General features: G+C 40.8%; 1 protein-coding gene across 1 annotated transcript; it reads right to left on the bottom strand.

The window, feature by feature from the left end:
- Positions 1 to 2,234: 2,234 nt before the first annotated feature.
- On the bottom strand, positions 2,235 to 9,414 carry LOC142943576 (transmembrane protease serine 9). Its single transcript, XM_076085163.1, has 11 exons — positions 9,360 to 9,414; positions 6,541 to 6,561; positions 6,177 to 6,339; positions 5,821 to 6,089; positions 5,065 to 5,210; positions 4,710 to 4,983; positions 4,470 to 4,505; positions 3,904 to 4,075; positions 3,536 to 3,789; positions 3,308 to 3,408; positions 2,235 to 2,534 (listed from the first exon to the last, which is right to left on the bottom strand). The coding sequence occupies exons 1-11, from the start codon at positions 9,412 to 9,414 to the stop codon at positions 2,235 to 2,237; spliced, it is 1,791 nt and encodes a 596-aa protein (XP_075941278.1).
- Positions 9,415 to 11,183: the final 1,769 nt, after the last annotated feature.

Genomic DNA, 11,183 nt, shown 5'->3' with positions numbered 1-11,183 from the left:
CTTCCTGTCTGTGGCTCTTAGCTCCAAATGGTTCCGGCTACATCTTAAAGATGTAAAAACAAACAAATGTTTTATTTCATTTTGAATAAAAGTCTCAGTAATCTCCTCAAACAGCTGGTCACCGTGTCAAACATCAGGAGGAAATAGTGCTGTTGGGGACTATTTTCAGCGGCGGATTGATCCACATTTGGTGCTCTAGCAGTGAGTATCTGGGGCAGGAGGCGGGGCTTGTTTTAGCATTACTTCATTGTTAGTTTGTGTTCTTTTCATGGAATTTATTGACTAAAATAAAATATAGAATATCTATAGACTTATACTTTAATGTGAATACATGTTGAACATGTTGTAATGGTGTACTCTACCAGGTGAGCAGCTCATACTTCTGTTTTTCAAAGTCTTATTAAATTCTGTTTTAAATGAAAGATCACTGAACATAAAGGACGACGGCATTAGTTTCAGCTCAGTCTTCCTAATAAACTGACCACTGAGTGTCTGAAGCTGTAAACATACCAGAAAAAAAACACAAACATTTTCTCTGCGTGTCTTTTAATTTTGATGATATTAACCAAAACAATTAAAGACCAATATTCATGGTCTGTCATCAGAAATAAAAGGTGTGCTCGCAGCACGAAGAGGAAGACGAGGACGCTCACTTCATTTCAAAAGAAGGTTTTTGTCGGCAAGACTCGTCATTTAGTGTTCAAACCAAATAATTATGCGTTTAAAGTGCAGCTGAAGTATTTTCTGTCGAGCAAATACAGTTTGTGATAGATTTTGACATTATGGGGCAGAAGCTCCCTGATGATATGAGGTAGATGCTCTTCAGATCTACAACATATAAAAGACTTGATGACAGTGAATCACTGTAATCAGTAAGAACCATCTTAGTGTTTCATGTCAAAGACAAATGGTCCTTTGAGAGCACGTGTCAGACATTATGCCCTAAAATGAGGATTTGATCCATAATTAATGGCACTTAGGTCATTTTGTTCTGTAAATGGATGAGATATTCATCAGCAGGTACAAATGACATATCACAAAGATTTCACACATTTCTTCATTGTATTGATTTGAACATAATAATAATAATAAAACAGTTCTTATGGTCCCCGTAGCTTCCAAAACCTACTAGAATACATATTAATATTAGTTTGATCAGTGCGGCTTCAAGGAACTCTTCATTTCAGACCAGAATGTCTCGGTAGAACAAACAGGAAGTGGAGCTTTCAGCTGCTTCCTGTCTTCATGTATACAGTGTACAGTACAGAGTAGTGGAGTCGGCTGGAGGCTACTGTCCTTCAAAGTAAAGGTCATGTTTTAATGTTCCCTTTGAACCAAAACACGCTACATTATCTTCAGGACCATTATCTCCATCAATGCACTGTTATTTAGAATCCATTCATATTTCTCTCATTCCTGCACAAAGCTCTGCAGCTCTTTCATTTTAAACATATATTGCACATATTATTTATAGTATTTTTCTATTTACAATACGTTTCTGGACTTGTGCAGTATTTGGCTTTATTTTTATTCTTTCTTATACGTTTACTGTTATGCACCAAACAAAAAAGGAGAATTCCTCAGACTGATGCAGAAACACGATCCAATCATCTTGTATAATTATTATCTCATCCTGGTGCTCTGGTACATTTAAAAGAAAACATTTTGAGTGATAAAAAAACAGCTTTATTGAGTTAAAATCTCTGGTTTCTATTGTTAATATCCAGGGCTGACTTGAGTTAATAATGTCAGATTTTCCTTTAAATAAATCTCTGTTATGTGACGATCTAATCACTGAATGAGGTGATCTGATGTATTTCCAGTATAATGAACTGGTTTTCTGTGGTGACATTTACTGCTTAGAGAAGAACATGAAGATCTTAAAGATGATTTTAACGACGGAGCTGAATCCTGAATGAGCGTTCACATTATTAAGTTAGTGGACCAGAATGTTTCTATCTTAAAGATGTTATTGACACAGTTTTGTCTGTTTTACCAGAAGAAGAGACAGTTTTTCAGCGTCTCTGCTGCTGATTTGTCGTCATCTGATGGAGAAAATGAACTCGATGGGAACCCTGGATGTGTGGTTGAACCCGGCCAGCTTCATCACTCTATTCCCAAGATTATTCATACCGCTTTCAGCTAAATTGTCTCTGAAATTCCCGCTCATTTGCATTGATTTATGCTCGTCACGTCATGTAAACAACTATTTACAGAAGTTAAAAGGTGGTTTTCTACACGAAGAGGTGGAGACACACGGAGAAGACGAGGAGGTGGAGGATGAGGAAGAGGAAGGGGCAGTGAGCAGGAGCTCCCCCGCTGGTGGGGGAGGTCACGTTGGTGGGCGCTGTGGTGTTGGTGTTGGAAGATAAGAAGCCTACCGTCTGAGACAGAAAGCTCTGGAAGCGGCTAATTTTGGCAAAGACCATCACTGATGATACTCGTGTTTGACTGGTGGCGTTTTCAGATGATAACACTGCTGCCTGGAACCAGGACCCGTCCAGCTTACACATCATCGGACCTCCAGAGTCACCCTAAACACACACACACACACACACACGTTCAACATTAGCTCGACAAGAAAGTGAAAGCATAAAAGATTTTTGGGGGCATTTTTAATGTGTTCTTTATTTGATAGAGGAGAGACGGGAAACGTAGAACGTACGGATGTGTCCTAAAGCTGCATTCTCTCTAGTGTCCACCAGGGGGCGACTCCTCTGGTTGTATAGAAGTCTATGAGAAAATGACTCTACTTCTCTCTTGATTTATTACCTCAGTAAACATTGTAAACATGAGTTTATGGTCTCAATCTCTAGTTTCAAGTCTTCTTCAATACAGCATGATGTTCATTTAGTACATTATGGTCCATTTAGAGTCAAACAGACCATAAAGCAGGGGATGCTTTAGGGGTGGGGCTACATGGTGATTGACAGGTCTCTACCAGAGACGTATACGGCGTCTCTACGTCACTCCTCCTCAGTCCATATATGGTCACTTCCTGTTCACTGGTTGCTTTATAACGTCAGTCCACAAATCAATGTGTGACGTCACGACGACTACGTTCACTTTATATTTACAGTCTAGGCTCAAATATCTGCTGCGCAAAGGATTGTGGGTCAGAAAAGCATGCTGTGTGACTGGATGCAGAAGAACATTTTTGACATACTATGTATTGGAACATACATAGTATGTGAAAAGGTTCGAATCCGACCTACGACCCCTGATGCATGTCTTTCTCTCACTCTCCGTGACTCAATATCAAATAAAGACAGAATTATCTTCAGAACCTCCTGCTCTGGTTTCTCACCTGCTCCAGTGTGAACAGTCCGGTACAAATGCTGTCACTGGACGATGACGTGTTCCCACAATCCTCCACCGAGGTCTGGAACTCCTGCAGAACTTCTTCCTCTGATGATGAAACAAAACAAGGAAACCGTTAGAGACATCTGAAATCAAAACCCAGACGGGCAGGAACCCGGACTAACTGATTTAATCTGGAGAGGTGAAGCGATGCGGAGCGTGGTTCTGGACTCACTGCCTCCTCGCCCGGAGCTCCAGCCCGCAGCCCAGCACGTGGAGCCCACGGAGAAGGTCCGACCGTCGTCCATGCAGACGGGCTGGATGTAGTCGGACAGGCTGGGTCGGGATGCCAGTTTCAGCACTGCGACATTGGACCCAGTCAGGTTGCTCATGGTGATATTTCTCACTTTCAGCATCACCTCAAAGGGGTTGGATCCGTTCTGCTTCAACCGACCCAGCACAACGGTCCAGTCAGACGGCGTGGGAGAGCTGTGGGGGGGATTAAAAATCAATTCTGATTGGTTTAAAAACAACCTGGTCATTTCCTGTTTACGTTAAACAGAACCACACCGTCCAGGACTTCCCTCCAGGTGTCAGGCTCACCTGGAGAAGCAATTGGAGCTGCTCAACACAGAGTCCACGCCCACCAGAGTCCCCCCACACATGTGACTTCCATTCTTCTGCAGGCTCGCCATCCAAGGCCACATGCCCGCCGTCGCCACGGAGCTGCCCCCCAAAATACGTGAGTTCATCGGGGCTCGGCCACAGACCACCGCTGGAGGAACAATGACATTTACTGAGTTTATGGTTCCTCTCATCTTATTCATTTCTACTGGAGAGAAGACAGACATCTCTACACTGGAACCATCCAGACTGATCAAAAACACTTCAGGTGATTGGGGGTCAATTGTCCCTTTAAGTACACATAAGTGGTACTTGTGCTTAACTTGAGTATTTCCATGTTCTGCTACATCTCAGAGGTTCATATTGTACTTGTTACTGTACTACATCTCAGAGGTACACACCCAGTAACACCAGATATAACAGTAACACATGTTAATGATCAATCAACACTTTTACTTGAACTACATTTGAAGCTAATCTTGTACGAAAACATCTTTAAAAGTTAAAAATAGAAAGTTGAACCAGTGTTTAGGGTCTGGACTCACGTCTGGCCGTGGTGGTTGTAGGGACGGTGGTTTTAGAGACGGTGGTTGTAGGGACGGTGGTTTTAGGGACGGTGGTTGTAGGGACGGTGGTTTTAGAGACGGTGGTTGTAGGGACGGTGGTTTTAGGGACGGTGGTTGTAGGGACGGTGGTTTTAGAGACGGTGGTTTTAGAGACGGTGGTTGTAGGGACGGTGGTTGTAGGGACGGTGGTTTTAGAGACGGTGGTTGGAGGGACGGTGGTTTTAGAGACGGTGGTTGGAGGGACGGTGGTTGAAGGTGGTGGTGGCAGACCAGCACAGGTGACGTTGAGGTCACTGTCGGTCCCGCTGGACGTGAAGGTGACGTAGCCCGGCTGATTGCTGGTGATCTCGCCGTTGATCCAGGACTGGTACTGGGACACTCTGGCGTAGACTCCTGGGAATTCAGGCAAGGCACAACCCTTTCCAAAACTCACGACTCCCTCCTGGATCCAGACTCCGCCCTGCTTGCTCACCTGCGGACCGCCTGAGTCCCCCTTTAAGCAGAGAAACATTCAGGAGAGGGAACCTGTGCAGGAGGTCAAGTGTGACCCAAAGACCTGAGTGAAGATGATCACCTGACAGGAGTCCTTCCCTCCAGCACGGAGCCCGGCGCAGATCATGTTGTCTGTGATTCTGCCCACTCCATAGTCACAGTTACACTGTCTGTTCCCCACGATTGGCACCTCCACCTCCATCAGGGTTTGTGGGAACGGAAGGCGCACTAAAGAGACACACAGTTCAATAAACAGCACATGACTTTTAAAGCTATAGACTCTCTGACCGCTAGCAGGGCTACACGGAGCAATCTTTTGTTTATTTATCCTCAGGAGACAACCTCTAGTTCTGAAAAGTGAAGTCAAAGCTTCACGTGTTAAAGCTGCATTCTCTCTAGTGTCCACCAGGGGGCGACTCCTCTGATTGTATAGAAGTCTATGAGAAAATGACTCTACTTCTCTCTTGATTTATTACCTCAGTAAACATTGTAAACATGAGTTTATGGTCTCAATCTCTAGTTTCAAGTCTTCTTCAATACAGCATGATGTTCATTTAGTACATTATGGTCCATTTAGAGTCAAACAGACCATAAAGCAGGGGATGCTTCAAAGCTTACTGAATCTATTTTTGGCAGACTAAACAGTCTGGTAGAATGGCTGTTGGAACGCACAGATGGATTTAAACAATTTAAAATAAATATAAAATAATGGCTTCTTACATTTTTCATGAGGATAAGTCCTTTAACACTTGAGTGAACTTTAACTTTCCTCCAGCCAATGAAAAGATGATCTTTAGTTGTTACCGTCACGCTATCTCTGAGAACCTCTCTGACCCACCTCCAAATCCAATGTTGCCCCAGCCGGTGACCCAGGAGTCGGTGCCGCTGTGGAAGCTGCTGCCTGGAGCCGCCAGGCAGACGGGCAAAATGTATTTGGTGAAAGTCACCGGTGAGGAGAGCTTCAGGAGGCTGATGTCGTTGTCATCGGTCCCGGAGTTGTAGCCGGGGTGATTGATGACCTGTGTCACCGTCCGTTGCACCTCATTGGGGTTGCTGCTCTGCTGGTTCTGGCGACCCAGGTACACAACCAGGGTGCTGGGGATGGGGCTGAAGAGACACAGAACAGAACATTAAAGCAGAGCCCTTCAGGGGAAATCAAAAACCAGTAGAATGTGCTCTGGTCTCGGTGCTCACGTTGGGAAGCAGTGAGCAGCAGTCAGCACCCATTGACTGTTGATGAGCGATCCTCCACAGAAGTGGCTCCCAGATTTGTGCAGACTGACCTGCCAGGGCCAGCTTCCCTCAGGGGCCGCCTGGCCCCCAACGATCCTGGTGTTGAGCAGAGGCCGACCGCACACTGAAGACAGACGGACACAGTGAGCAGCACCGCCGTGCCTCCTGACGGGACTGATGATCTCAGGTCTAATCCAACAGTTACTCTCATTTTATAATTCATCTAAAATACTAACGATAATGAAACTACGAACAAAACAACAGAAGTCCCATCAGCATGTTGACAGGTGGAAAGGAAGTAAAGAAAAACATAAAGCTGACTTACCAGTAAGTTGTGAGTGACACTCTGAAAAATAGAAAACACAGAAAAGGTAAAGGAAAAGAAAACAGCAAGTATCCACAACTCAGAGGCTGGAGGCATTTATTTTTAAATAATAACTCTTCAAAAACTACTGTCGCCCATTTACTATTACTTCTATATTACTTATGTTAATTAAAATTATTCAATTTATTGTATTAAATTATTGAAAAAAAACTCCAAAAGCACAGTGATCCTATATTTCCCATAATGCAACTCTTTCACAATGTTTCATCCAGAGCTACAGAGGACTTTTTCTACTTTTCAAATTTTTGTATTTGATTATTCATTTATTAAATTCAATATCTATGTATTTATTTTCTGTTGTCATGTTTATTTATATACATATATATATACTGTGTATTTCATGTGTGTTACCTGGTATTATGTTCTACTCAAATTAAAGTTCATTGGGGACAAACCAGCAGAGAAGAAAGTGCCGGTAGAGCCACACAGTCTTCTTCTTACATTTCATGTTAGATAATAAACAATAATTAAAACATAGCGGTTGTCAAATGAACGCCTCAGTGGAAATAGGTAAACATCAAATGATGTGACATCACCTGTGTCAACATAGCCTGTGTTCTAATATTGACTGTATAGAAAAGCATAAAAAGTCAGACATGTTGTAGTTGATGTGATTGATGATACGTCTTTTTTGTTTCGAGGGATCTGTCTATGTGCTCGATAACACGCCTCAAGTCCACCAACATAGTCCACTTCTACAGACAGGAAACACAGAGACATATTTCTCTGAAAGTGAGTCACTTTGTGTGTAAACGTTGAGATGAGACGAGAGATGACGGAGACACAGAGAGGAATGTGAGACAGTTAGGACATTCCTCTCTGTCAGAGACAGATGGACGGATAATGATCTCTGACTGTTTAAATCTGTCACTCTCAGACAATCCAAAATACCTTGGCTTTATACTACTAGTACTGTATTACAATACTACTGTTACTGCTGCTAGTGTTATTACTACAGTTGTATTAGTGTACTACTGTTACTGCTGCTAGTGTTATTACTACAGTTGTATTAGTGTACTACTGTTACTGCTGCTAGTGTTATTACTACAGTTGTATTAGTGTACTACTGTTACTGCTGCTAGTGTTATCACTACAGTTGTATTAGTGTACTACTGTTACTGCTGCTAGTGTTATTACTACAGTTGTATTAGTGTACTACTGTTACTGCTGCTAGTGTTATTACTACAGTTGTATTAGTGTACTACTGTTACTGCTGCTAGTGTTATTACTACAGTTGTATTAGTGTACTACTGTTACTGCTGCTAGTGTTATCACTACAGTTGTATTAGTGTACTACTGTTACTGCTGCTAGTGTTATCACTACAGTTGTATTAAGAATTATCAGGATGACTTCATGCATGTCGGCACAAACAACAGTCAGTGAACGTATCGTTCAAATGCAACACAAGTCAGAATGCACAACAGTCAGTGAACGCGTCACTACATCTCTGTAGTTCCCCTTTAAAGTCAAGAAGTTTTTTTATTTTGGGAAGAGGAAACATTTCAAATACATCCTGGTGACTGAGGAGATTAAGAGAAACTAAATATCTTCAGTGGAGCTGTTCAATGATCAACTGATCAGAGACTATGTGAGTTTTCATGCCAACAGCATAAAGCATATACCTGTTCAGCCAGATATTCTTATTTTCTTCAGTAAATGTTTCGTCATCAAGGACTTAAGGAGGTGTGGCTCCGTGTTTACCTGAAACCCTCCTACAGTGATGAAGGAAGTCTCTTTTTACAGCGACAAACATCCTCTTTGACTGTAGTCTGCCCACATATACCTCTGAATAGAAACACCCCAAAACTGCTGAAGTTTAAACCACAAATATCCCTTAAGTTACAAAAACTCTTAAAACTACAAAGTGACAAACTGAAGAGATGAAGAAGGTTTGGGATCCTTGAAGGATCAAATTACATTTGAATGTGTTTTTAATGATACCTGGTCACTGAACCACAGAGTCCTTAATCGTCAAAGTACAAGTAAAAGAGGCTTTCTGCACACTTAACAATCTCAGCTGTGGAGCAACTTAAAGGTCATTTAAATCCAAGTAATCATGTGATCACAAGCTCCACATCATCCACCATAATCACATTCTATCTTAAAAAACTGCAATAAATGAGGAAAGAAATTGCAACAAAAAAATTACACTATTGATGTAGAATTTCAGTAATAAACCACTTTTATTTTAAAGCAGACCTTTGAAGAAAATTGGATGAAGTTTTAAAAAAAATAGAATGATTTCTTCCTATCTTTTATTTTTAAGTTCTGAATAAATCGCTTAAAAACATGCGAGTGAAGCTGCTGCTGTGGTTTTAGTTTTAAAGCTGACAAACACCGACAGGAAACGAGCTCTGAACAACATGAGCTGTTATCACTTCATGCCCTCCAGACACGTTTAATAATCAGGCTCAGATAAACCTGGTTTAACGAGCTCCTGAAGCTCCAGAAAGACTTTTAGAGAACCTGGACAGACTTTACTAACTTTATTGTTCTCTTCTCTCCTAGATTTGATCATATTCATGAGTTCAATCCTTTATTATTTTCATATAAATGGGACTCAGGGTTCTCTGAGCACTTTGGTTTTTACATTTTACATTTTATTGCCACTATTTTGTAAAAAGTAGAATTTTAAACGCAGGATTTGCACATATGATACTTTTACCCCTGTTCATTAATTCAAATATTCTTACTTCCTCCTCGGTCAGTGGGTCTCTAACGTGATTGGTTCAGGTGTGTGCGGTGAGGAGGGTCTTACCTGGTGTCAGCAGAGTCAGCAGAGTGGCCACAGAGATCAGTTTGTAGAGAGCCATGACTGAAAAGTCCTCATCATCAGGTCTGCAGAGGCATACAAAACCTTCCTCCTCCTCCTCCTCCTCCTCCTCCTCCTCCTCCTGCAGCACACACACACCTGTTCAAAAACACGCCCACCAGCTCACCTGTTCCACACCAGTCATGTCACCTCTCTAATCTACACAAGAACCGCTTACGTAGAGTTTCCATTTCATGTCACAGTTCTACTTCACTGGTTCTTCATTCCACAGGAGAGAGTTGTACTTTTTACTTTTATCTGACTCCTTTAAAGAGAAGTTTATTTATGGAGCACCATTCAGACAGGAAGTAGTTCAAAGTACTGAAAACATGTTCAACATAAGACGTTTAGAAAAGACAACCAAAGAGTTTAAAATATCATAAAAACAAAAAGCAGTTAAAATTAGAAAGAAATTAAATTTAAGAGAAAATTAAAAGACAGAATAAAGCTTGTGATCACATGAAGAAAGAGATTAAAAATAAGTTATGTCACCAATGTATTGGAAAGAAAAGTGAATTTAATATTTTTTTTAAGCAGAACTCAGGAAGTTTGTTCACACAAGTATTATTTATTAAGTATTACAAGTAAAAGTACAACTTTATAATAATAATAATAACTCCTGTAGCTGCTGTTTAATAGTAATAATAATAATAACACAAATTGGACTAAATTAAACCCAAAACAGTTTGCATCAAAATCAGAGGAGAAAATGAACGAGGATGTTTCTACAACTTTATTAATATCATTAACAAAATCTCTCTCAACATGAAGCTCAATATGACTTTTCTATCTTAGTGTCCATCGGGCTCTGCTGTTAGAATCACTTCTTATACACTTTATTCATTTTATTTGTTATCTATCTTAGTTGATTTTTTAACTGTATTTATTTACTTTACTCTTATTGTCACTCAGTCTTATTCTTCTACACTTCATAGTTGTTATTCTATTGTTCATATATGTTGCGGCTGACAACATTCACCGACTGGTCAAACTGCACCAGACCGTCAGGAACTAAAGAGCCTTCTGTCACTTTCATCCGATACCGAATGTTCTGGAACGAGAGGAACCAGAAACATCTGTCAACACCTTAACGCGTGTGTTTGATTCTCAGGTGAGGTTCTAAAGGCTCAAAGGATTCATTAACTCATGATCACGTGTGTTTGCTTTCGTCTCCAACGGAGCTTCTGACAAACTGTAGGTGTGGTGGAAGAAGTACTCAGTAAAAGTATTAATACCACTATGTTAAAGTACTCCGTTACACGTCAAAGTCCTCCATTCAGAACACGGCTGAAGTTAAAGTAAATAAATGACTGTTTAATCACCTTCTAACAGAGGCGTGATGCCCAAACAGGCGTACTTGTACTGCAGGTGTACATGTACAGGTGGTACTTCTGCAGTAACTAGGAGGTACTTAAAGGTATTGTAGAGTAAATCAATAGAATACATCCACATCTTCAGTCAGCTGATACACCTGAACATGAACACATGTTGCTTATAATACAATAACAGATAAATCATCATTATAATTACTTTTATTATTATATAATAATAGTAATTATAATAATGCATTTCATCTGTAAAGCGCCAGAGGACAAGATATAAATACTAGTGAGCTAAGTTATGGATAAATGCATGAAACACTTTAAGTAGTTTAAATATAAAGGAAAAAGTGTTAAAAAGCTCAAAGAAAATGTTTGAATCATTTGTAGCCACAAGCAGTGAAACTGGTTGAATATTGTAACGTGTGTGTAAATAACTCATCACCACAGA

The sequence above is a fragment of the Anarhichas minor genome, unplaced genomic scaffold, assembly GCF_050575085.1.
Source record: "Anarhichas minor isolate MPS153535 unplaced genomic scaffold, ASM5057508v1 ptg000140l, whole genome shotgun sequence".
Lineage (NCBI taxonomy): Eukaryota > Metazoa > Chordata > Actinopteri > Perciformes > Anarhichadidae > Anarhichas > Anarhichas minor.
Note: the sequence above shows the minus strand (reverse complement) of the source record. Positions and strands in the feature narration are given on the sequence as shown.

What these genes read in the sequence shown, in the direction of transcription:
- LOC142943576 (XM_076085163.1), bottom strand. Translation starts at nt 9,414, where the DNA reads ATGGCTCTCTACAAACTGATCTCTGTGGCCACTCTGCTGACTCTGCTG. An exon ending in GTGTCACTCACAACTTACTG is followed by an intron (nt 6,340 to 6,540) that starts GTAAGTCAGCTT and finishes GTCTGTCTTCAG; the next exon opens with TGTGCGGTCGGCCTCTGCTC. An exon ending in GAGCTCCGGGCGAGGAGGCA is followed by an intron (nt 3,409 to 3,535) that starts GTGAGTCCAGAA and finishes TTTCATCATCAG; the next exon opens with AGGAAGAAGTTCTGCAGGAG.